This window comes from Colius striatus, chromosome 8 (genome assembly GCF_028858725.1).
Source record: "Colius striatus isolate bColStr4 chromosome 8, bColStr4.1.hap1, whole genome shotgun sequence".
NCBI classification, from domain to species: Eukaryota; Metazoa; Chordata; class Aves; order Coliiformes; family Coliidae; genus Colius; species Colius striatus.
Window position 1 is genome coordinate 19002043 of NC_084766.1, and position 27045 is coordinate 19029087.

Here is a 27045-nt window from a genome sequence, read left to right on the forward strand (position 1 = left end):
ATGTCCAGAGACAGGAAATGAAGCTGGTGAAGGGTCTCAAGAATAAGTCTTACAAGGAGTGGCTGAGAGAGCTGGGGACATTTAGGTAGAGGAGGCTGAGAGGAGATATCATCACTATCTACAGCTGCCTGAAGGGGAGTTATAGGTGGGTAGGGGTGTCAGTCTCTCCAGTAATGAATGAGAGAACATGAGTAAATGGGCTCAAGTTGCACCAAGGGAGGTTTAGATTGGACATTAGGAAGATTTTTTTCACGAAGAGGGTTATTAAGCATTGGAACAGGCTGCCAAGGGACATGGTGGGTTCACCGTCCCTAGAGATATTCAAGACACACAGCTGAAGTGCTGAGGGATACGGTTTGGTTTAGTAATGAGCTTGGCAGTGTAAGGTTAGTGGTTGGACTTGATGATCTTAAAAGTCTTTTGCAACCATAACGATTCTATGATTCTAACTCCCACCTTATTACAATCTCCTTTCAGACAGTTGTACAGAGTGATCATGTCTCCTCTCAGCCTCCTTTTCTCCAGGCTAAGTAAGTCCAATTTCTTCAGCTGCTCCTCATAAGACTTGAGATCAATTTAGTGCTTTAATTTACAAGCTTAGTGTTGTTAACTTCAAAAAAAAAAAAGCTGCATTTGCAACAGGCTGTGAAGGAGTGCTACCATACACAGGCAGTATAAACAAGTAGTACTCACCTCTTCATCATCATCAAACAAAGAGAATGGAGCTTTTGTCACAGACTTGCTGGTGGGGACAGATGTGGCTTTGGACTTTACGGTTTCACTTGATGAAAACAAGTCCTGTGTAAAGCAAAGAACATAACTTTGCAAAGCAATGGTATATCTTTAAGAATTCTAAATAGGACGTGTGTTTTTCCTTGTATAGAAGTGTTTAGTGTGTCTGTGAAATATGGGAAGACTGTCTTACTCAAATGTACCAATCATCTGCAACTCCATGGGGATTTCCCTCAGCTTTGCTGATTAATTGATCACTGGATGCTGAGGACACAAGATTAAATACATGCAGTCTTTCACAATCTTTGCTCTTGATTTGCTGATATCTTCTCTTCAGGCTTTCAATTTATACTTGTGCATACCACACACTTAACTCTCAGAAGACAGGGAAAACATTCCCAAAGATTTCAACTCTTGGAGCAAGAAAGAACTTTAAGAAAGACTGGGAGTACATGCATATAGATGTGAGAGTTCCCAATCCTACAGATAAATACGGAGTCCCCAGATACGGGTGGGTTCAAGTCAGTGCAACTCAGATCCCAAGGACTTCTGTAGGGATTTTTTAAAGAGATACTCACTTCAGAATCCTCCTCATCAGAGAAGAGGCCCCTCTGTTTTCTTGAAGGTGGTTCTGGTAAAGGCTGGAAGTCCTCACTTGAAGACATTTGACTCTTTAGGACAAATAAAGACACTGCATCAGCACCCATTTAGACTCAGTAAGGGCAGGCACATCATATGACCTTTCTAAGAGGCATGCTGCTGGCAGCATCTCAGCAGTTGAAGGAACAGAACACAAGCTTGTCACTCATGGGCTGAAGTCCCAAACTCATGTGCTGAGAGAGTGCCTCACGCAGCCAGAGCTATGCACAAGTGACTTGCAGGTTTTACCGTAAGTCTCTGCTCCTACCACCATCCTTCTCAGCAGAACAACATGTGAGGCAGCTCATGTCAGTCTCCCCCATTAAGTAAAATGAAAATGTTTCCTTCAACAGGCTGTGTCTTGTAAAGGAAGAGGGCAGTTTGTGCCAGCTATCATTTCCTGTAATAGCTCAGGACAGCCCCAGACTGCCAGTAGCTGTATTTGCCATTCAACTCAGAATGATTCCAGACCCAAGCACTACTGTCAACAAGCCTGGAGTATAAAACAGCTCTCATTTCCCAAAAGAGCAGCAGCGGTGCTGTTGAATCACTACTCATCTTCTCCAAGACAAACAAGTGCTAGGAGATCAGAGCAATGGCGTTGGAAGGCCTCCTACCACTACTCCTGCTCCATTGGTCATTAATACTCTTGCACTTTACCAGAAGAGAAGCTAGCTTTGGCCCTTGTGCTCAGCTGCTTCTCATAAGGCAATATGAAGAAAGTTTTACAGTAATTTGCATTAGACATCCCCAGCACTGTACACTTCTCGGTCTAGAGGGGAAAGAGTCACTTTAGCTCTTTATGTTCAAATACTCCTTGGACAACAAATATGTACAGAACAAGGATATACAATCTCTGCCATAGAAAAAAAGAGCATTACTACTTTCCTCAAGACACAGCTCTGAAAATGAAGGGTGGGCATTAGAAGGCTCTCAGAAATCTGTACACGTTTTCTCAGTACGGCATCTAGAGCTTTCTACAACTCCAAAGTTTTCTTCTGAAAACCAGCTTTTGAAATACTCCAAGTACTGAATATATTTTAGTCATTTAACCGCAGCAAGCAACCAAGCACTGCACAGCTGCTCCCTCACCCATCCTGGCCCTGTCAAGTGGGATGGGGAAATAAAAAGAAAAACCTTGTGGGTTGAAATAAGAACAGTTAAATAACTAAAATGAGAAAATCTAACAATGAAAAAAAAAAAGAATATAGAGATAAATAAAACCCAAGGGAAAACAAATAAAATCCAAGTGATGCCCAGTACAGCTGCTCATCATTCACTGACTGAAGCCCTAGCAGCCCCTCTCTGCCAACTCGTCCCAGCTGCGCATGATGTTTTATGGTATGGAATAGCCTTTTGTTGAGTTTGGGTCAGATATCCTGGTCATACTCCCCCCTAGCTCTGTGTCCCCAGCCCACTTTCTGGCAGGGCGGTGTGAGAAGCGGAAAAGGCCTTGACACTGTGCACACACTGCTCAGCTATAACCAAAACAGTCCTGTGTTATCAGCATTCTTTTCAGTGTAAACCCAAAACATATCCCTGTAGCAGCCACTCGGAAGATAGCTAACTATTGCAGTCAAAACCAGGATATATGCTTAAACAGAATAATGACATCCACCAAACAATTGGTTACCAGTTAAGTTGCTAATACCATTTGGTATAGGTGCAGACACAGTATCTGCAGCACAGAACTGTGACACCAAACATTCGTAAGTCAGGCTGGTTTCATTTCAGACGTGAGGTCATGAACATTTTTTATTATCAGAGGCTTCTCATTTTGCTCTCATTTCAATCCTGTCTTAAGAAGATTCTTCTAGTCACCATCCACACCAGAAAAAACCTCAAAACTCCAACGTTTGAGAGGCAAAAGGCACCTACAGATCCCTGAAGCACTCTGGTCATGGAAGACCCTATGAATGTAGTCCTGTTTCATAAATATGGCACCTCCATAATGTTGTACATGGGAAGACCACTTCAGCTGCAGTAGTAACTTTTTCCTAAAACCTTAGTCATACAATCCATTTATATATCATTACCTTTTCTTCCATGACTGGCTCCCTACAGCTTTCCATTTCTTTAGTTGTGCCAGCAACCACGGGAGGAATGGCAGGTTTTTCCTTGAATAAGTCACCTTCATCATCATCAAAGAGGTCAGCTGTGGACTTGACTGCATTAAGAGACAAAACAAGCAGGGAATGATGAGAACAAAATAGCCACTACTGAACAACAGAAGATACTTCTCAAAAGATACCATGCTCACTTTTTAAAGAAGACCAACATCAGAAGTCTTTAAGAGAAAGAGCTAGACAAGCTCCCAATGTGAAACACCACCTACCTGATAGCAGTGTTAACAGACAGCACAGCCAATGAGCTTCAGTGTAGAGTCAGTAGGCACCTCTACAGGCAGTGTTTTGTATTGGCTTGGCACTTCTAAAGGCCTAGAGCCTACCAATAGGGAGTTTTGGGCCCACAAACTCAAGGCCATGTTAATAAAGACTGTACCATTTCCCTGATTCAAGTCTAGAGAGTGACCTAACTGTAGAACGAGCATCCTAAGACAGGAAAGTCAGTGGAGAGCACATACAAATAAACCAGTCCCACATCACTCTGAAGAAAAGAAATACCACCACCACAAAAAAAAAAAATCCCCCAAAAAGCCACATCCCAAAAAACTCAAACAAAAGTAGTAGTGATGCAGATTTGAATCTTGTAACTCATTGGTTCTTCTCAGTTTAATGTTTAAACTACCACTGTACATGTCAAGAGGTACCTGAATCTGGAGGCTTTTTTTTAGTTGCTCCCATGAAGAAGTCATCATCATCATCGTCATCAAATAGAATAACTTTCCAAGGCTGTTTAGGAGTTTTCTCTGTGCTCTGTGCTGCATATTTCTTGTCTTTTTCCACCACCATAGTGGAACTGAACAAATCACTTCCTCCTGCAGGTCAGATGGGGGAAAAAAAAACCAAACCAAAAAAACCCTCACTATGAGATCATTGCCAAAGATATCAAAAAGCTGAATTCGTGCCACAGTAAGTAGAGACAGGCAGAATTTCCAGCACAGCAAACTTTAACGCACTCCTGCAACAACGCTATGTCAAAAGCATTTAGCTAGAAACTTGATAGTAAACCAAGTCACAGACAAATGGCCTTTCACTCTTGCTGCAATCATTTCTTCCTCAGACCTGCTCATCTCCCCTAGGAACAGGTTCCATGTTAAAGCTAGAAAACCCAGCAGTCCCACACTGTTTACTGTGTGGGCTTCCCAGGCCAGAATCCCAGATCAGTACGCCACACCACTGTGGAAAAATAAAAGTAGTAAGGTGCATAAGGTGCCACCAGTGATGTATCTTCACAAAGCATGCTGCAATTTAGGCTTAGCATGGTAGAAGCACTCATGTTTGTCACTAAGGATACGATCAAGCAATGCAGTGCTGCTGTACTTGAATAGTTTTCTTCTTTAAAACCTACTGGGGAGGTTTTAAAGAAAAGAACATTTTGTGCATGAAGCAATTTGCTATTGAACAAATCATACCTGGGAACAGAGATACTGCACCTGCAGGAACTTTCTTTAAGGACTTTGCAGAGGATGCTGAAATCACAGGAAGTACAATACAAATGCATGCCTTTTGTGTTATACTGTCAAAGCCTTCAGAACTTAAACATACAAACAGGAATCTGAGAAGTCTTCTGAGCTCTTTTTTTTTTTTTTGCAACAGCTCAGGACTCTTTAGACACTCTCCTTGAACTTCTGGGGTTTTGTAGATATATGTAACAGTCTAGCTGTTGTTTCTCCATTAAAACTCAAAAATCAGCTCTATTAAATAGAAGCTTATAATCTGTGTATACAACTACACATAGCCTTATTTACAAGGGCTGACATTCACACACTCAAAACCACTCCACTACAATACACTCAAACCAAAATGGCTTAGTCTCCCAATTTGTATCTGAAAATTCATCAAATGGTTCAGTAAAATCTGCTGTACAAAATAGTGGTCAGACTCCTTAAGGGCCTAGATATGCAGCTAAAGGGAAACTCAGACATGCATTCATCTACAAGAAGAAATCTTAACTCCACTTAGATCCACAACTGGATTCTGCAATGTACTCTCCAGCAGCAGGAATCCAGCGCATGTAGAGAGCAATGCTAACATCATAAGGACATCCTTTCAGATCCTTTCAGATCCAGGATAGCAGGTTTGTGTAACAGATCATAATGAACAAACATATTTAAAATTCAAGGAAAGCACAGCTGTCCTCTATTAAGACTGGGGAGAAGAGACTTGCCAACAATTGCTACTGAAGACTTTCTAGTTTGTAAACAGAAGAGTCCAGCTGCTAGCAGTGATAAATCACAGCATAGACAGGACTACAGGAGGTAGAGTGGTTCTTACCTTCACTTATTGGGACTTTGTCCTTCCTCTCTTTTGGTTCTTCTCCTTTTGGTGCTTCATCAAAAAGATCACTCTGATTGTAGATGATAATGCAAAGGGGGAAAACAGTACATTCAGGCTTTTTGTAGGAAGAGAGCTGCTGATTTTTGCATGTAGAATATCCACTTTAGAGCCAAAACAGAGGCAGTAACCACCACTCCCTTCTCAAAAAGATGTCTGTCCATGTAGACTAAACCTAGGTACTCAAGTATTAAGTGCTTACACTCAGAAGAGTAGCCTTCTGTCTTGTAAAACTTATTTTCCACTAGTTATAAGTTTGTTTACTGCAGAGATGGAACGACCTTTTATTTGCGTACTTTCAAGGGCTTACACAGATTACTATACAACTGTCTAGGTCTTGATTATACTTGTTCAATGTAATGCTGGAACCATCACTGCAGAAGAGAGATCTTTGTGCCAAAAGGAACATGAGTACCTCACTCATGCAGTTCTGTTTCCCCAGTGGAAAGGTATACTGTCTTACTACAGTTGACTATCACCATGAAAATCCCGTTTGCCCTTCCTGCCTTCCAGGGGTGTGAATTTGTGAGGATCTTTTGTTTTTAAAAGGGAGAAATATTCAATTTCTATCCTCTTCAGCATTCTCACCTCTTCGTTGTCAAAGAGACCTGTTCCACCACTGAAGAGGCCACCTCTAGAACCAAATGGTGTGAAGTCTTCATCAGTCAACTTAGGAGGCTTGAAGATGTCATCATCTTCATCTAGAAAGCACAAGAGCCAAGAGCTGTGGTGTGACCGACCATGTTTCAGGAAAGGGAATTAAAAAGAGATAGCCAAAATAAAAACTGGTTTGATTCCATCTCATCTCTCTTATAAACATAATATATATGGAGAAGCTGCTGTAGACAGAATGGGTTGTATTTGGTTGCTCCACAAGACTATATTTAAGGAGGAACTCTCACTAAGCCTGTTTCTAGCCTCGAATTACATGCACGTCACAATATAGATTTCTTTAGACACCCAACTTGAAGGATGCTCACTGATATCCAACCTAGCTTCTAGAGTAAATGCCCAGATTCTAGAGTAGAGCGTTGTGGCATCTTAGACTAAGCAATTAGTCTACAATTGTCTCACAATCCAGCCCGCAACTCAGAAACAGGAGGAGGATATCCTACCATGTGATGGAAATTCAACTTCTTTCTTCTCTTTCACAGTTTTCCTTGTTTTTGTCTCTGATGACAGAGCTTTAGGAAGAAAATTTTAAAGCAAAAATAAAATAATACCATAAATCTGTGGAACCTGACGGTGCTAATACATTGACTGCTGTCACCTGAGATGCCAGAGAGCAACACAGCATTCCAGATGGTACAGATCCCACACAGAACGTGCAGAGCCCTTGAGCATCTCAAATAGATCCAGACACCAAAAGCAAAGCTGGACAAGGTAAGCTAGTAGGTTTTATACTGTCCTATCCACAGACCTAGCTTAATTGTCTGAATCTTGCAAGAACACATACACACACCGTTCTTGTCTGTTTATGCTCTCAAAATTACAGGTCAGTTTATTTATTCCACAAAGAGGAAGAACCAAACAACCCATTCCATGTGAAAACATGGATCTAGTGCTTGAGAGGTTTTCCATGGCAGAGCTCATGGAAAGACTACAGTGACCAGTGGCTTCCACATATTTACTTGAAACAGAGGGAAGTACCTGTGGTCAAAAATGCAGTTTTGCAAGCAGAGGGAGAAGCAGACTGGAGAGAAAACATTTCTAATAACGTGTACTTGTCGAGTGACTCATCTCACCTGAAAGCAATGTGTTTTCCACTATAACAGTCAGTGGATCCCAGTTCAATCCTATAAGTTATTGCCAAAAATTTTCTCAGAACACAAATAGTGTCTTTAGTTCCTCTTGTTGGGCTTCAGCTAATACATATTCAAACAACAGATCCGTGTACCTTCACATATTGTTACATACAATCACCTGTCCAACTCTCTCACAAATCTACCATTATCTCAAGCACTAATCAAAACTGAAGAGTTTACTTACATGAATGGTCCTTGTTTTGTTTGACTGGTACTTCTCCTTTGATTCGGGCTGCTAGCTCATCAGCAAATGATGTTGGCCTCTTCTTTTTCTGAGTAAGGCCAAATAACAGCATATGCTTCACATACAATCTGATTACCAATTTGACGCAATTGCATTTATAAATGTTGTATTCTACAGCCTGCCTTTATACAATATCTTATCTAGACTTTGATTTAAGCCCTCAGAAGAGGCACTACAACTTTCTAATATGAGTAAAAAAAGCCATTTCTAGTCCCTTGTGACCACATAATTTTTAACATCTTCTCATTTTGGGAGCAGGACAAGCAAGAAATATTTATCACACAAACGCAACATATAATTACTTAATGACCTTTAAAGACAGCTGTGATGTCAGCTTAAGGTGCAAGATAATCATAGAACCCATCCAAGCCAAGAACAGACAATTTCCCTAAGAGAATGCTGTGGGAAACTTTGTAAAATGCCTTACTAAAGTCAAGGTAAACAACATACACAGCCTTTCCCTTTATCCAACAAGTGGAGATCAGGTGTGTTAAGCATAAACCCATGCTGACTGGGCCTGATCACCTGGTTGTCCTGCATGTGCTGCATAATAGAATTTAGGATGATCTGCTCCATCAGCTCCTGGGCACTGGAATTAAACTAACAGGCCTGTAATTTCCCAGGTCCCCAAGCTTAAATGGGGAAAGCCTGAACAATCATGATGAAAGACCATTCAGGGGTTTTATAGGCCCTCTCTACACAATCCCATTGCAGGTAACCACGAGCTTCCATTATAATACCTCTAAGGACAGATTTTTCAAGAGGTAAGTCAAATCTCTCCCTCCAGGGAGGCAAAAATTACTTACAGGCCTTGTGCTTTCATCTAAGTCTCCATCCTCCTCTTCCTCTTTTTCAGAGTCAAAGAGATCACAGCCATCATAATCATCTTCATCACTCATTTGTGCTGTCCTCTAAAAAACAATAATATCCTGCTGTGTTCTCTTGAAATAGACATACAAAACAAGCATAAAACTATATCTGCTTATATAAAATATTCAAAGAAAACTTATGAAATGAGGGAAATATTCAGGGGTACTTCACAACGTCTGAGAGATAAGGAAGGAGTACCTCTAGCTCCAAGCAAGTTGCCACAGTCTCTAGTACATCCCTATGCTGTGTCAGCAAACACATCTGGACCAGAGACACAATTAAGGACACTAAGGTTCTCCTCCCAAGGAGCGTACACAAGCCTGAACGGCTTTGGCTGTGCCGCATCCCTTAGTTTACCATTTCCTCTCTACTAAAGATCTCATATTTAGCCTTAACCCTGGAATACTGTAATCAGCTAACAATAAATTGTGTTATCTTGAGTTGCTCCTAAGGTGGATAGCAAATGACAGACAACACATGCCCACATGTTGGCTTTGGTCATGTCAGTAAGAGAATGGAAAAGATGCAGTGAATTGTGAGCTGATGGCTAGCACAGACAAGGACCCAGAAGCGAACTAAATTACAAAAAACCCAAAGATGCTCATCTTAAAATACATCAGGCATACAAAGTTATCCTATGAAGGTCAATACAGCTTAATGTACTACCTAAATAACATTGTTTTATTAATACATAGGTTAAAAAAGAGTTGTTTTTTGAAGCATTGCTCTTTTGCCACTAAATCATTTCAGATGGAGGAACCCCATCTAAGAGCCTTTTGCAGTGGCACGTCTAAAAATGGCTAGGATTCCTTCCACTACTACCACCTATGACCTATGAATAAATCTAGGCTTAAATTCTTTCAATCTAAACATTTATTTTCCTTTTTCATTTGTTATCCAAATGGATATACTTTTGAAACATTTAATACTATTCAGATCTTTGATTTCATATCATAACCAAACTGCACTGTTCCTTACTTCCTGCAAAGCAAGTTTAGAATTTTAATTATAGGCCAAATAATCCCACAGGACACTACTTTTCCTGGGGTAGATTCTTTGAACTCTTACAGCTCCAAAGCAATTCCTGAGGAAAATACACATCAAGCAATGTCATTCCACATACACTTTGCATAAAACAATGACTTGTAAGCATGTCTTTAAGCCCAGCCCAGATTCAATTTCACAACACAGTGCCATCCTATATGGGAAGGACAATATTCCCATACAAAGTTATACAAATTAGGCTTAACCAAAGTTTTAAATAATTAATTGTCTGGATCTCTTATCTCCTCTTTCTTGCATCCTCACTGTGTCACACATGTAAAATGTTTCAAGTATGAACCAGGGTGTACAACCATACCGTCTTTTGGTCATCTTCACTAGGATTTCCAAATTCATCATCTGATTCCTGGAACACATAAGATCCAAACAAAAGTATCACACATTAGTTTGTCCAGTGGTTAAAGGAGAGGGCTCAGAAACTTTGGACTTGCTTGGGTTTGGACATTCAGATCTCCTCACCCATTGTTTCCCCACAGTTGACCATCTTTATGAATGGAACTCACTAGAAAGTCATTAATTTAGCAAAGACAGCAAGCTCCACCTGACAACGCACTGCAGTAACTCCAAAGAGATTTAACTTCATTTGAGAAAAGACACCAAAAGCAAACTTCTTAGGAAAAATGGAGTGCTTCCATAGCCTAGTTACACAGATATCCCAACCAAGGCAGGCAAAACACATCGGAAAGTGATAGTCCAGTGCAGCAGATTTGAGGCAAAGCCTGGAGGTGCACTACTGACACCTATTTAACTTTTAAACTTATTCCTGTTAGTTTCCATCTCATTCTTTGTATTTGTGATTCTACATGTGTATTTCTGTTGCTCATAAATGATTAGAATCTGATTAGCTTTACAGCGTGAAATTAGACTATGCTAACTTGAGTTTGAAGTTTCTACTACAACAGTCAGAATCAGTATCACTTTATTGCTCCTCTGAAAAGCTGCAGGGGAAACTAGGCACAAGAATAACAATAAAAATCACATTAACACAACCGGTATTGTGAAGAGAAACTATGCAATATTATCTTGAGACCCTATATAAAAATACAAAGTAACTGAAGGACTCACATACAACCAAGGATTCATGAATGCTTGTGCAAAGTAGCTGGTACTCTGTCACTTACCTCTTCATCCTTCTCTTCACTGTCAATTACACTTCCACGATCACTATCTACTGATCCTTCTGTTTTAAAAGAAAACAGAAAAGTTAGGATCAGACATGACATCTGTACACAGAACAATATGGTCACCAGATATATCAACAGTAACTGTGAAGGCCTTGTGAAGAGAGCAAAAAAAGAAAAAACAGGTGGAAAAGAGTGAAGAGCTCTGAAGACTGCTGAAATTTTGGCACTTAGTTTCTAATACACAGAGCATAAGTTACTGCTTTGCATAACAGAAAAGTAGTTGTTACAACATGATGCACATTTTTTTCTCTCAGACAATTACAGTGTGCATCTAAACATGTAAGAACACTAGGCAGTACAACCCAAGCTGCAAGTTAAAACAGACCAAAGTCTCAGATCAGGAACTAGCCACTTGCATAGGAATACATGGTCATGCCAGCACTTACCTTCACTAGAAAGATCTCCAAGGCCGACATCATCTTGTTCCATAAACTGCTGAGATCCAATCAAGTAAGGTAAAGGCCTGTCAATATAGAGATCCTGGGAAGAGACAACATCAGGCATTTCTGGCATCTAGGAAGAGCTCTACCATGCTGATAAAGACACAAGTCTTACATCCCTTGTATTAACTCAAGAAAGACACAAATTTGGTTAAACAGAGTCCACCCACACATATGTTTCAAGTCAGCATGCAACTGGGTAGGGCAGCTGAGGTTTATTTCTCTTTAATCCTGTCAAAGAAGAGGGCTACTTATTTGTGTGGTCCCAACTTGTTTTCTAGGTGTCATCTAACAGAAAAATACCCTTGCAAAGATTTGTAGGCATCAATCTTATCCCAAATCCTGTACCTGGGAGAATAAAAACCATCTACAAAGATATGTTTGTACCTAAAAAGCATTAAATATAAAAGGTCCTGCTCCATCCAGAATTGAGGCTTCCCATTCCAAGTTCAGTGTCATTAAAGTAACTGTCTTTGGGGTTCCATATGTTTAATGCTAACCCAACACCAAGACAAGAATGCTATACAAGGAGTAGCTCAGCAAGGAGCGCTTCTGCAGATATAGTCATCATTTTTTGGCAACAAATATCAATTTCACACCAACACAGTGATATTGCTGTCAGAAGCAAGTCCAACAAAGCCAAACACAAACCCATGCTCCCAGCAAAAATAGGTCTCTCTACCTTTGGCTCAAGTATCAGTTCGATCCTTTCGTTACTTTCTTCCTCTTCTGAGTCAGAGTTGCCTGCTTTGACGTCTAGCTGTTCAAAAGCACTGTCCAGGACTTGCAACCCATAATTCACTGCTTCTTGGATTTTAGGGATTAGATCAGCTTCTTTCTGTTCTCGTGTCTTTTCCTTTAATACCAAGAAAAATATATTCTCATTGCATTTTACTCAAGACTCAATCTCATTGCAATGCACATGCAAAATTTTAACTTCAAATTAGTACAATGAAAGCTTTCTCACTATATGTTAGAGAAGACCTTTAGAACCCTTTTTTTGCTTGACTCAATCTTTATCACTCAGAGAGACAGAGAGGTTTTAAACACCTACTCCAGCACAGTACTATCTTCCTTGTGCTTCAAGTCCCTCAAGGGAACATTTATGGTATAATCATAGAATGGTAGGGGTTGGAAGGGACCTTTAGAGATCAGGGAGCGTGAGCAACCAGGAGCGCGGCGAACAGGGCCAGCAAACAGGGAATGGTGTGGCAGTTCACGCAGGCAGGGTGAGCAGGGAACAACCCTGCAGCCCTTTTAGAGAAGCAGAATTCAGAGAAGTGCCCCAGCTCCAGCTTCTACCTAGCAAATACATCCAAACTGTAACATAGAGAAAAACCTCTTTGAGTTTTTATCCCTGGGAATTGCAGGCAGATTCTGCTTCCTTAATTCACTGCCTCTGAATCCAGTATGAAGGCCTATGGACTCGGATCTTTTGCTGAAAATGCATGCATAGTTATTTGAAAACAGAGGCATATGTCTTGTCTACTGGACATCATATTAAGCTTTGGGAGGCCCTAACAGATTATCGTATACTGTAGTAGCCTCTAATGTTAACTGTCAACTTTATATTTGAATGACATACACTACCTGACAGAGAGACTTCACAGAGAAGGGAACTAGTTTGGTCTGTAAGCTGTAAATATTCACAAAATAAGTTTGGAAATGTTAAGGTAGCTGCAAATATATTGCCAGCACAAAAGGCAGCTTAAGTTAACTACCTGCTCTGTTTTGTCTCCAATGTCAGCTTTCAGAATAGGATCTTCCACTTCTTCATCATATACCCTCTAAGAAGTCAAACAAAATTAATTCAAGTAAGAACAACATATTAAACCAAGAGCACCATCAACAAAATAAAATACACTGTTAATATATAATTATTTACACATTAATACAACTCATTTGAAAAAAGAAGCCATGGATGATGCTAAGCATCTTCATGGTCTCCTTCATGCGTTAAAGTCATCATCCTGAAGTTACCATCAGTCTCAACCCAACTGAAGTAATTCAAGACTGCAAATGTTGCTGCAGTAGCAGCATAAATTGACTATTTAATCTTGTTCACAGATGACCTAAATATGTTTAAGTACTGCTTTAATTCTCCCTAACATATAGCTACTCTAGAAGCTTTTGAAGTAAAATTTAAGTTTACTTTCAGTCTATTTTCCTTTTGTTTTCTAACATTTAGTAGTTTTTCTTCTTTAGCATTTTCCCTTCTTTTGTACTCAGAAAAGATTTCCATCCTCCCTCAGTCTTGTTCTAGTGATCCCTCCCATCCAGCTCTTTTAGCAGCTATAGGATCAGCTACAAGGAGACACAGTGGAATAGAAAGTCTCCCTTGAACCTGTAAACCTAAATCCAAATATCTGAAATATAGGTGCAGTTGTTCCCAAGGAAGAGGCAGATCTCTCACATAAATTGAGAGCTAAAAATGAGGACCTATTTCTGTGTGAGAACAAACAGCTTCAAGCACACGAGATTTGAGATGTTTAGTACAAATTGCTCTCAGAAGAATTGTTATACTGAACAGTAAAGGTAGGCCAGAAAAGACAGTGCAGCCCGAAAAACACTCTCATCGCTATCACCAAAAAAATCCACAAGAGAAATCTAAATATCCACTGTCTTGTCCTCTGCCAGCATATTTCCAATAATAGCACAATGGCTTCAGTTGAGACATACGTGGCCTGAGAACAACGCTGATCAATACAAAATAACAAATACAACTCACGGTGCTAAAAACCCCTCCACAAATGTGAAATACTATTAAAGCTTTACCTTTTAATTATTAATTATTACTTAATTACTATTAAAGCTCTACATCTTAATTATACACATGCTCTTAGTATCAGGCTTTCAATCTAGTTTTTATCTTTCTAAACTAGCAACATCTGCAAAGCAAGAATATTAACCAACAAATACGCTCATCATGACCAAATGTAACAGACAACTGCCTGCAGTCCAGTATCTTTAATACCAACTGCTTTTAGTCTGAAGTAACATCACTGGGCAGATTTCCAGCATCATATAAGATTCCTCATATAACATAGCCAAGTGCTGCCAAATACTATATTCATGCTACCTGTAAAGATACACAAGACACCTCATCGATAGTCCTAAAAATGAAAGTCTGATCTCCACATCATACATAAACAAGGAGGGAAGGTACCTCAGAAGAGGTGAATGAGGATCTACCAGTACCAGATAATATATCACTCACAAAGGAATTAGGATACCCTTTAAGAGAAAACAACTAAAAGCCACTTCATCTCTAAATGTGAACATTAGACTTTTCAAAAAGTCAAATAACTTCTCGACATTACAGTGAGGGACAACACATGTTTGGGATACAAGCTTGATGCTGTACAAGAACATACTCACATTCTCTATGAACTGGGTATTGGACAACATAAGAAAGTCATTGAAGACATTATGAAGACGACAGTCTGTGGCTTTTGTTTCACTAATTAATCCATCTACTTCCTTTTTGATTTCATGAGTCCTGGAAATGGTTTGCTGTGAAAACTCTTGTAGAAAATGCAGAAGCTGTTTACAACAGAGGAAAGCAACAGTCAGCACCAAACTCCTTTTTCTTTCGGGACTGTTGATTACATAGGCAGAGCTGATCTCACTGAACATCAAAATAAACACCACTTAGACTAAAGCACCCTCATGTACGTCCCGGACCGGGCTTCATCCTACTCTGTTTCCGCTTTCGCATTTATTTTCGAGGCAACTCCTCACTGTAGTTTTCCCGTTCGGCCCAGGGGGTTAAAGCAACGAGAGCTCCTGCCAACGCCGGGCCCTGGCCGGGGCTGCCTTCCCCACGCTCCGCCCGCAGGCTGCTACCCCATTTCCCAGCCGAGTCGGGCAGGCCGAGCCACGGCAGCAGCTCCCAGCCACGCCCGCCCGCCACTTCCTGGGCAACCCTCCAGGCCCAGACACATGCTCGGTTCCGACCGCACCGCTCACCCCGGCGTCCGAGGCCAGGGACCAGCTCTGGCTGCCCTTACGGATCTCCTCCAGAGACCACGGCCGCTCCCATGCCGGTGCCGGCTCCGCCGCGTCCTGTGGGGCCCCGTTCATCTGCGAAAAAAGGACAGTGAGCCAAGAGGCTAGCGCCGTGCCCCCTCTCGCTATCCCGGGCCTCACCGCGCCCGCAGGCCGCGCCGCAGCCGCTACGCCGTGCCCCGCCGGCGCCATTCGGCACGCCGCGCGCCCGGCGGTCAGCTGAGCGCCGACACGTGAGCGCGGCGCGCACGCGGGCGCGGCGGCAGGGGGCGCGAGGCAGCTGCGCGCGGGCGGGACGTTCCCGCGCCTGAGGGAAGGGCGGCCCCGCGGCTGGGCGGCACAGGCGCCGGTGTTGCGGCACAGCGATGTGTAGGGCCCGGCGAGCAGAGGCCTCAGCTGCGCGCCCACTCGCCAAGTCAGCCGTCAAGACGGTGTCAAAGCGGAGCCGTGCCGTGCCGTCTGGGCTAGCTCCCAGCTGGGCAATAGACGGTCACGGTGTCTTTGCTACGGGTTGTGTATCTCCCAGGCGGGGGGAATGAAGAACCGGATGGAAGATGGCTTCGACCGCGGCAGCTGCTTTGGGCCTCACCCTTGACTGAGAGACCGCTCGCGACAAGACAGGCCTTGCACTGCGCCGGGTGCAGGGTCGAGAGTGGAGCAGCATGCCCACGGCTGCATACCCGCATGAGCACTGCCACCCCCCACCCCCCACCCCGCTCTTAAAAGTAGAGAAGGACCCTTTCTTCTAATTTTTCTTACGAAAGACAAGTCAGGTAAAATCTCCTTTGACTTAAAACTGGATTAGTGTCAATAGGCCCACAGCAGAATTCCAGGATTTGTTTGATGAAAACACTATATCCACTAACATACATAAGTACGTGCTGCAGATCCCCAAACTGGAATTCACCGTCTATTATCCCATGGTCTTTACAGGTCAAACGTCACCTTGGACTTCACACTTTCTCGCTGTTTCCCAATGGATTAAAAATCCTTGTCATATCAATATATTCCATATGTTGTTTATTAGAAGTGAATTAACCAAAAGGAAATGACAATAAAATCAACTATTTTTCCATCTGGTAACTAGATAGTTCATGGGAAATTGACATCTTAGACATATTGACACATTTATTTATTTATTTTATTTATTGCACGTGACTGCACTGATAACACAGAAGACCTCATGAGGAACCAGGGCACTGATTGATTTACTCCTTATTTGGGTTCTCAATTTAAATGAGAAAAATTGCCCAAGATATCCAGGTTCTCAAATACTGATGTGAATGGCCACACCCAGATACTTGAGGGATATTATTAATTTAGGGACATAAGAACTTCATTGTCACTGTATTCCTTTCTGTTCTTTTTTTTCAGTGATTCTGTAAGAAGATGCTATTACTGAACTGTCTCAGACCTTTAACTGCGGTAGAATTTAAAGAATTTTAATATACTGATAATCAAGCAGAAACTAACAAAGTGCAAGTTGAAAAATAATAGCCTAGGCTAGTTTCACAACAATGTGTTGAGCAAGGTTGTTAAAAAGCCACACAGATGGTATTAATATAAAATTATTCTCCAGAGCTTTTAATGTTTAGTGTTCCTTCCTTACTAACATATAAAAAACCAGAAAAACTTGGTTTTGGTTACTATAGTTACTTTCCGTATTCACTGAAATGAGGCATAAAATCCAGTAAGTCCTTTGTTGATTGTGCAAAATTCTACTGGCACATAACTTTGTGGATTATAAAACATGAGTACTATATGCTCTTTGTGTACTGATGCTCAAGAATGTAGGGTCTTACTGTCTTGCTGTCAGGCAGCTTCAGGTCTGGGGGTCTTAGAGATTAGTTTCCAAAACAAAGCAAAAAAGACAGCAACCTGAATGGTCCCTTAAGGGAAATTGCTTATTTGTGATACATACACCAATCTCTGACTACAAATAGCAAAATTAAAATCTGCTTTCTACAAGTCCCAAGCTAGACATTATGGTCAGGGCACAAAATGCATTTCAGTCCTAAAATTCCTTTTAGAGAGAAATTTGGTCAGGTTTCTTTTAAAGGTTAGAGAAAAGATGGCAACAAGAATGTTCACTTGCTGTTTCCCTTAGAACTTTCCAAATGAATGTGTGATGTAAAGGTATTAAAAAATCATATATGTCACTAGGAAACAGGACATCTAAGATTGCTCTCCGTTATCCGTGCTTACAGGCACGACTTAGCTCTGTGGCATTACTTGCCACTTGTATGTCGCCATGAGATCTGTGTCTGTGCGGCTCAGACTTCTCAGGAACTTGCAGGGCAGAGTGCTTCTGGAATCACTTTGGGGGATAGCTGTTTTCAAGCATGGCCACAGGACAAGGAAGTTACTGCAGGCTGGTTTTCGCTGTAATTCTGCCAGTCCCATGCAACTGCTCAGCCAAGTGCATTTGCAGCGGTCTGAAACAAGCCAGGGGTCTTTTGATGGGACGCTGAAAGGCTGCAGTTAAAGTGTTTGAGGTGGGGTCTGGCAATCAGGTTACTGGAAGGCCCCTGTGGGCTGCAGAGGTGAGTCAGAGTACAGGACACAAAGGGTTTGAAGAAATTTACACAAGAGAGATTTGAAAAGTATAGCACATACTGCAGTTGCTGCTTTCATCTGCCCTCCAGTTTCTGCAGAGGAGCTAGCACTGCATAATGGGATGCTATAGTTCCACAGACATGGTACAAGAGGAAACAAACCTTTTTGAGTCTCTTCCTGGTCCCACTTCAGTCTGTTTTCTGCCGTTTCTCCATGGTGAAAGAAGCCACTGCCTATCCCGAAATCACTTGTTAGCGCTGTCTAAAAGTTTACTACTCCAGACTGCTTCCAGACCATAAATCCTCTGGTTAGTTCTGATAAGCCAGCACTCAAAACTGGAGACCACAGTGATGAAAGTTGGTTGCTGTAGTGTGAAAACTTGCTTACATACACATTTGTCATCAGGGATATGCCTGAAATTACAGCTGGCTCTGAGATCTCCCAAGTGAATTGGGAATACAAACATAAATATGTGACTGTAGTTTGCCTCTTCAGTGTAGTAATGAAGTTAGCAGAGTTTGGATTGAGTAGGGGAGTGGGCTGATCCTGGCACACTTCTGGGATTCTGTGCTGTAGCAATCTGGACAGTTTTCTCATGGCTTAGATTCCTCTGCTTCCCTCCTTTGAAACCAGGGCATGGAAAGGGGTAAAAAAGTGGTAGGAGTGGTACTACAAACAGTTGGAGTCAGCCAGACCAAAGAGTATTCTGGAACTCCTTAGTCCACCAGTTTAAGCATAGGTTGTGTTAGCCTCAAAGCTTGTTCTTCATATCCAAAAAGAAAGAGAACATCAGCACAAGAAGCAATTGCAAAGGAAAGGAGGAAATCTGGTAATTACATTCTTGCAAAAGCTGACACCTATTGCCTCCCATGGATGTGGTCCCCAGTGGGTACCCACAATAATTTCCACAGGCCCATAGGACTACAAAGAACTTTCAGCAGCTGCAGAATGGCTGTAGAATACTAAAGGCAAGATGATGCAACCCTGAAAATAATTTAGAGGACAGTATGGTACTTTTGTTATGTATCACCACAGCTTACTTTCTCTTCACAATTTCTGCAGAGCTGAAAGAGAACATTTATATTTGGAGTGGATCCTGACTAGTCTCAAATCAAGTAGCAGATTGTTTTGTCCATAAAATACCTCTGTAAACAACATGGTATGCTATACCCATTCACTAATATGCCAGATGCAACTCAATAACAACAGAATTATTTCTAACACACATATACAGCCATTCAGTGGGATCTCGACTGGCTTGAGAGTTGGGCAGAGAGGAACCTCAGGAGGTTCAACAAGGACAAGTGCAGAATCCTGCATCCAGGAAGGAACAACCCCATGCAACAGTACAGGCTGGGGGTTGATCTACTGGAGAGCAGCTGTGGAAAGAAAGACATGGGAGTCCTGATTGATAATAAACTGAATATGAGCCAGCAATGTGCCCTCGTGGCCAAGAAGGCCAATGGCATCCTGGGATGCATCAAGAAGAATGTAGCCATGTCAAGGGAGGTTCTGCTCCTCCTCTACTGTGTCCTGGTGAGGCCTCATCTGGAGTCCTGTGTCCAGTTCTGGGCTCCCCAACTCAAGAGAGACAGGGAACTGCTGGAGCGAGTCCAGCGCAGGGCCACCAAGATGATCAAGGGACTGGAATATCTTTCATACGAGGAAAAGCTGCGGGAACTGGGACTATTTAGTCTAGAAAAGAGGAGACTGAGGGAGGATCTCATTAACATTTACAAATATCTAAAGGGTGGGTGTCAGGAGGTTGGGACATCCCTTTCTTCTATTGTAGCTAGCAACAGGATAAGGGGTAATGGGATGAAGCTGGAACACAAAAAGTTCCATTTAAATGTAAGAAAAAACTATCTCACTGTGAGGGTGACGGAGCCCTGGCACAGGCTGCCCAGGGAGGATGTGGAGTCTCCTTCCTTGGAGGTCTTCAAGACCTGCCTGAACATGTTGCTATGCGACCTGATCTAGGTGGACCTGCTTTTACAGAGGGGTTGGACTAGATGATCTCTAAAGGTCCCTTCCAACCCCTGCCATTCTATGATTGTATGATTATGAAACAAGAAATATTATTTACTCATGCAGGATTTTTAGAGCAATTTGATTTTTCTTTTATTTATTTTTTTAAACATTAGATGTAAAGTGGCTACTAAAGTCCTATTAGGATTTATCCATGAAGAAATGACATCTTATAGTGGAAAAACGCTTTGTGTCTTGACATGCCATTCAATATTATTTTAAATATAATTCTCTCTTTTTTGTAATCCAGGTAAAGATATACCATAGAGCTACCCTGGGTAATTTTTTTTCCTGTGGCTAAAAACTTTGGCAGAAATACTGCTTTCTTACATTGAAGGTGCTAACAAAAAGTTGAACAGACACAGCACTTGTTTAAACTGATAAATATTTATGAGGCAAAAAATGAAAGAGGATACCACAGCCAGCTTTCCTAATAGCCAACGGAAAAAAAGTTTTTTATAATTTTAGATTAAGATGCAAACAAAAGAAGAGTCAAGTTTCAATTCAAATAAAATATTCTGTATCACACAAGAATGAACCCCAACACTATTTGTGCATTCCTGCTCTCATGCATGAGTTGTGTTGTATGGCTTGATACAGATATGGAGAGATGTGTTGTTCAAGCCCTGCAATTACCAGAACCCCCCCAACCTCCAAGAGATATTTCCAGCAGCTGTGTTATCTGCAGGCTGCAAAAGCACTTTGGGGGTAACAATTGAAGTCAGGGCTTGAAGATGCCTCAACCTCTGGTGCACAGTGTAGAAAGGAATGTCCATAGCTGGAAGTAAGTACATATGTTCTGTCACTGAACCAGCATAGGAGCCTGAATTCCTCAGAGGTCCTTCCACTCCTGCTTGGGATTCATTGCTGGTTAACGCAGTGACAGAACACACTGCTTGCCTACACTGTGTTTATTCATTTCAGGGAATTCAAAATCAACTTTCTTTTGAAGTAATTAATTTTAACCTGTGTGTCAGAAATAAGCAGACTCTGATTATCCTCATCATGTAAAAGACCTTGCTGGCATGTATTGAGTAAAATGACTTAGAACAGTAAGTTGTTGTGCAAGCAGAAAAAACCCCCCATGCTGATAAACTCAGTTCAGATAACTAGAAATCCTGAAGACGGAAAAATTTGGAGCAGAACTACTCATTCTCTAAAGGAACCTGGGGAATTCAACACACGTGACTTTATTGGTTCATGGTTTATCCCTTTGTGTTTGATCCTTTTTTGATCCCAGAAGTTCATCTCTCATAGTAAAATCACAATATTTGAGGACAACTGTTACCCTGGAGTCTTGGTGTGGAGTAGGAATACCTAGTGTGTGAAGAATGGGGGAAGTTGACTTTTGTGTTCTTTCTCTGGGTTCTGTCAGTCCTCTGCAGTTAGGTAATAAGCTCAGAAACTTGAAGTCTCTGATACACTTAAAGGAGCCACAAGTCATGCATCAAGTCAGTATCAGAATGAAAAACTAAAAAAGCTCCTGAATCACAGTCCCATGTTATTCTTCTTCAGTGTTTGTCAAATCTTTGAAACATGAAACTCATAGGACTAGTGAAATAGTGAAGTAGTGCTACTCTCCCACATTTGTAAACAGGTCAAGAAATTAAACTTCTCATATCCCATGACATATTGTAGTTCATAGAGCAACACAAAGCCAACTGTGAACTTACATTCCAGGTTAGATCTAGCAAAGATTTCACCAAGTGTATGCTTGAGAGTGAGGAGTGGCTCCACTGGAGACAATGGAACTAACTATATGGCTAAAGCTAAGGATATACTTAAGTGCTTTGCTTGATCCAAGCCCTAAGATCTAATCTGAAGGCTGAAGTTAATGGGAGTTTTCCAGTCTTCCTCAGTAGGCTTTGAACTTATTTAAGCTAAAAATTATATTTCCATATATATTAGTGTCATGGGTTTGTATGGAGCTGCTTTCGCTTTGTAGAAAAGAGGAGGGGGCTGCAGTGGTGGCCCCCCATAAACAGTTTGTGAAACTTTTCCCAGCTCTGAGGTGCATCCACTTCCAGCCCAGCCATGCCAATCTGGTGCCTCTGCCGTCACTTAAGAACAGTAGAAGTGTGGGACAAGATGGACATGACCACACAGACCCTGCAGTCAGTGAGGGAATAGGAGCACCAGACTGGAGACCCTCTGCAGCCCATGGTGAGACAACAGCTCTACCTCTGTGATCCACAGATGGCATTTACAGGACTGATAGTTGCCACCAGCTCCAGGAGGACCCTATGTCAGAGGAGTCTATTGTTGCAGACCCTGTGCCACAGGATGTGGAGAGGAGCTGCAGCCCTTGGGACAAATGCATGTAGGGGACATCTGTATGGGACAGTGTTGAAGCAGGGAAGACTGGTGAGGAATCCTCCTCCCCTGAAGCAAGATAAGCAGTAGGAGCTATAGGAACCAAAGCGTTCTGTCTGTGTTGGGTTCTGGGTGGTGAGTGACTGTGTCACACTAAACTGTTCTTGTCTCAACCCATGAGGTTTTTTTCCCTTTTCTCTAATTCTCCTCCTTGTCCCTCCAAGAGTGGGAGGAATGAGTGAGAGACCTTGTGGTTCTTTGTTCCCAGCTGGGCAAAACCACAATTCTGTGTGACTTAGGTGGCAGCCCCAGAGCTGAAATCACAGTGGGGTCTCATAAGAGCAGAGTGGGGGAAGAGAATCACCTCACTCCGTTTTCTGGCCATACTTTCTTTGATGCAGCGTTAGGTGTGATTGGCTTTCTAGGCTGCGAGTGCCTATTGCCAGCTGACATTCAGTGTTTCATCCAGAAATACCCCTAAGTTCTTCACTTCAGGGCTGCTGTCAATCCACTCATCACTCAGCCTGTAACTGTGTCTGGGATTGCCCCAACCCAGATGCAGGGCCTTACACTTGGCCTTGTTGAACTTCAGGAGGTTTGCATGAGCTCACCTCTCCAGCTTGTGAAGGTCCCTCTGGATGCCATATGTGGGAAAATAGTAGAAGATTGGCAAGGAGGATCATAAACATGCTCAAGTGACTTGTAGTTGGGGTGCTGAAAAACACTAATTGTTTTTTAGTCCTGTGTGCTTGACAAGTAGAACATCTCTGTTTAGATAACACAGGCCTGTGATGGACTCAGAGGCACCTATTGGACATTTTTGAGATTCCTGCCTTGCTATGGGAAAGATTAAGCACAGTGGAAAATTATGCTTGAAAAACAATTCCTCATATATAGGCAAAAGCAGCAGGTTTGAAGTCTTTTCTCTCTACTGCTAGCAGGACTGAGTTCCATGCTGCCCGCGTCCCTGCCTGCCTGTATCTTGGCATGCTATCAGGGGTTCTATGGTTGTTCCTGTGTCCTGCCTGTGTTGGCTCACACACCATCTCTTACCCCTAGAGAATTTCTTCCTTTTACAAACATGAACTTTATATTTAAAAGGAAAGGAATAGCATCTTCCTTTTTGTGTGAAACTGGACACATCATAATTATACATGGTCAGATGAGTAGCTAAAGACAAAGTCAATAAAGCTGCAGGGCATTTCTAGAGGCATACCAAAGAATTGGTGCTGGATCCTGTATACATTTATTCATGCTCAGAGGATTTACTCCCATAAGAGCAACATTGCCTCTAAATCTATTAAAGGATCATGACTTGAATTGCTACTGATAGACTGCTTCTGCAGAGTATACATCAATCCTGATACACAGAAGCAGCCTCTCTTGACCATAACAGCGACCAGTCTAGCCTAGCATATTATAATATGATGTTTCTCTCCAAGAATATTATTCTAAACTTGTCCTGGTTTAGGCCTATCAGGGGACAAAAGACCACGATTAGCCTCAAGTACCAAAGAACTGAGAATTGCCAAAGGGCAGGGAGGCTTTATTCATCCCAAAGGCTGCAGCTCCTCTCTGCCTCTCATGTGGGGCTGCTCTGCGACGCGCAGGCTCTCCAGCATAGCCTGTGCCATGGCCACCTCCTCACAGTCTCTCACCTGTCTGGACACACTCACACGGAGCTGCTGGTGGCTCTCAGTCCTGCCATGGCCCTCCATAGGTTGCAGGAGTACAGCCTGCATTCTTGCCACGAGTTCAGAGGGATCTCTGGTCTGGTGCTCCTCCTTCCTTCCTCCTTCTCTGACTGTGGGGTCCACGTGGTCGCCTCCATCTTGCACCACTCTTACACCTCCTCCCAAGCACTTCAAATTCTCATCCTTAAATAGTGATGGCAGCGGCGTCAGATTGGCCCAGCTGGGGCCTAGGTGGGTCTGAACCTAAGAGCTGGGGGAAAGTCTGAGAACTCTTTACTGGATCTTCACTGCAACCGCTTCCCTCTGTTACCAAGCAAAAAAGTGGATCCTCGCTAAACTATGACAAAACTCTTGCTTTTATTCCAGATTTCCCTAACAGTAATGAATTTAAATTAGTTTATTTAAGCCAGTGTGAAAACATTCAGTTGCACTGCTAGAGAATCTTTAGTTGAAAGGGAGTTTACTTAAACTGCTATTACCAACCTTCTGCTAAAACCTATTGCTAGGTGTAAATTGACATAAAGTTTATTAGTCTTAAAATAAAGAAGCATCAACCAGATTTTACATCAATTTAACTAGAAGAAGTCTAGAAGTGAAAACAGAGGAATGAAGCTTTTCTTTCTCTCTCTCCAGCTCTACAAACAGCCTGGTAATAATAGATTACCTTGAGTTACAAATTGCTGATTAGTCTCAAAGCAGGATTGTGGGGACAGGACAAGGGTAAATGGAATCACCTTCCTTTCCATTGTTCCATATCACCCTGCCTCTTAGAAGCTCCTAGAAAAGTAATTCTAACTACTACAAAATAACGTCATAACAGTTGGACAGGATAACCTTTTCAGATATTTCTCCAGGTGTCAACACTTCAGAGAAAACTGTTCCTGAGGAGCTGGAAGAGACTAGATGTGTTCATCAGCATTCAGTTGGGACATGAGGAATGGTCTAAATGTGAAGTCCTTAGTAGTCATCCCGTGAACAAAGCTTTAAAAATGTTTCCTGCTTTTTAGTCATCTTGCGTTCAGAAAAAGCAGACCTTCAGTGCTATGTGTTTTCATAATCCAGCTGTTAACTTCATAGGAATATTGAAAATGATCAGAAATGGCTGAGCTGATCACAAAGATTACACACTTTTCACGGGAGTGATTGTCAGACGTTTTTTTCCCTCCTCATTCTATATGACAACTGGTGAAGTGAATTAATGCAGCACTATGGAAGAAATCATTATTGAAAAAAGTGTATTAAAAAAGCAACTCACTGGAGATATAGCCAGATCTAAGACTTTAGGAAGAGACTAAATTCTCCTAAAGCAAGATCTACATATCCTGAAGCAGGAGGAGGCATTCAGAGGAGTGTCAGTCTACCAACTGACAATCAGCAGTATAGCTGGTGGGGCTCCAGGATCTTTGATGGAACTCATTGGCAGAAGAATAAGGTGTTCTGCCTAACAAGTGCTTTGAAAGCAAGAACAATCTTTGAGCTCTCTCAAAAACCACAAAAGGACTGACATAAAATTTCCTATCAAGCCCAGGGTGACCTAGACACAACAAAGCCTGGAAATGTTAGGTGAAGGGAAAGGAATTCTGTAAAACTAAATGTTTTTAAAACCGAATGCTGCAAGCCATGAGTTGGTGTACATCATCTATAGTTTCTCTAAACTTATGTGAAACCCTTAAACCAGGAGGTCTGTGAGAAAATACAAAGTCCTTGCTGATAGAGCTTGCAAACAAAGTTTAATGTGACAAATAATGACTAATCCTGGTTGTCGTGATGATGAAATCGACTGTGCTTAGTCCATGCTTTAGAGATTACTTTTTTAAAAAAAATTTTGTAGGAATAGGATTTGAAAAAAAACCCCTCTGTAAAACATAAAATCTGCATTAACAACAGTGCACCTGAGAAGAATTTAGGAGTGGAAAACATACGTTTTATATCTAGAACAATATGGCGCTTAAAAGAGCAGATGTGATCCCTGGGTATATACACAGCAGAGGTGTATGTCCTTCATAGTATCTGGGGTCATTTCTATAACTCTTAAAAGCTTTCATACCCTATTCTATACTCATATTTGAAATGAGATACTGTCTGATTGGAGACTGTTCAGAAATTGGTTACAAGAATGAAAGGAAATCTGTACTACACAACTGAAGACCATTGTACTCACTTGAGACATGTTTTCAGCTGACTTGATGCTCTGAAAGCACAGAAAAGGAGAAGATTTTAATGATAAAGTACCATCCTCTAGTATGGCAGAAGCAAAGGATGAGAACAGAGATTTATTGAATTTTCTCAATGACAAACAAGATTTTCATAAAATGAAAGTTTTAAAATACATAGTGATTGTATTAGAACCAAAAAAAGAGTAAGGTATATAGTCAGTAAAACTGAATGCTTAGTAACCTTTCAGGAATGATGCATTTCTTACTAAAGGATTATCAAACATGCACAGACTTCAACATTTTTTCCAAGAAGGTTGTGAAATTATGTCATGCAATGTACTTAAATTTATTTGACTCCTGCTGAATACTTTGGATTGAATACATCTGAAACTTGGATTTACTATTATTAGTACTCAGAAATACATGGGAAATGAACTTTTCTTGTGACCATTCCACTATTACAAAGTATTTACAACTCTGTGTTTGATTTGGTCTAAAAAATAAAAACAAAGCCAATACTTATTTTGCTTGTAGGAAAACCAAATTTTACTGGATTTCTTTGTCTAAAATGTTTAAGTTTAATCTTGAAATCTTACACCAAATTGTCTGTAGCTAGTGATAAATCTCCCACAGGAATGACTTTCATATTGCTTGTCAACATCTGTAACAAAGTATTTCTTTTTGAAACATAGGATAGGGCCATAGTCTGTTATTTCATTCCAAAAAGAGGTTTCAGGAGCAAGAAAAAGCAGATTATTTGGTTAGCACTCTGAAATTTATTACTACTTGTGAAAGTATTTTGCACTTATAGAAGCGATCATACATTCTATCATGATTACTCAGGTCAAAGCCTGAAT

The 27045-nt window shown here is 41.5% G+C and overlaps 1 protein-coding gene across 5 annotated transcripts in view; it reads right to left on the bottom strand.

Moving 5' to 3' along the window:
• LOC104559346 (WASH complex subunit 2A) overlaps positions 1-15647 on the bottom strand; it is a 35810-nt gene extending 20163 nt beyond the window's left edge. For 4 of the 5 annotated variants that reach the window (XM_062000862.1, XM_062000861.1, XM_062000858.1 and 1 more), the window contains exons 1-18: positions 15583-15647; positions 15403-15516; positions 14812-14976; positions 13155-13220; positions 12116-12289; positions 11380-11473; positions 10931-10989; positions 10108-10155; positions 8684-8788; positions 7818-7905; positions 6944-7012; positions 6417-6529; positions 5769-5841; positions 4907-4963; positions 4142-4309; positions 3408-3538; positions 1311-1403; positions 694-798 (exon numbers count right to left, since the gene is read on the bottom strand). In XM_062000862.1, coding sequence (XP_061856846.1) covers positions 694-798; positions 1311-1403; positions 3408-3538; positions 4142-4309; positions 4907-4963; positions 5769-5841; positions 6417-6529; positions 6944-7012; positions 7818-7905; positions 8684-8788; positions 10108-10155; positions 10931-10989; positions 11380-11473; positions 12116-12289; positions 13155-13220; positions 14812-14976; positions 15403-15516; positions 15583-15633 — 1773 coding nt within the window. In that variant the 5' untranslated portion in view covers positions 15634-15647. The remainder of the gene's footprint in view (positions 1-693; positions 799-1310; positions 1404-3407; positions 3539-4141; positions 4310-4906; positions 4964-5768; positions 5842-6416; positions 6530-6943; positions 7013-7817; positions 7906-8683; positions 8789-10107; positions 10156-10930; positions 10990-11379; positions 11474-12115; positions 12290-13154; positions 13221-14811; positions 14977-15402; positions 15517-15582) is intronic. The other variant, XM_062000859.1, reaches the window with a different exon arrangement.
• Between the last annotated feature and the right edge of the window lie 11398 nt (positions 15648-27045).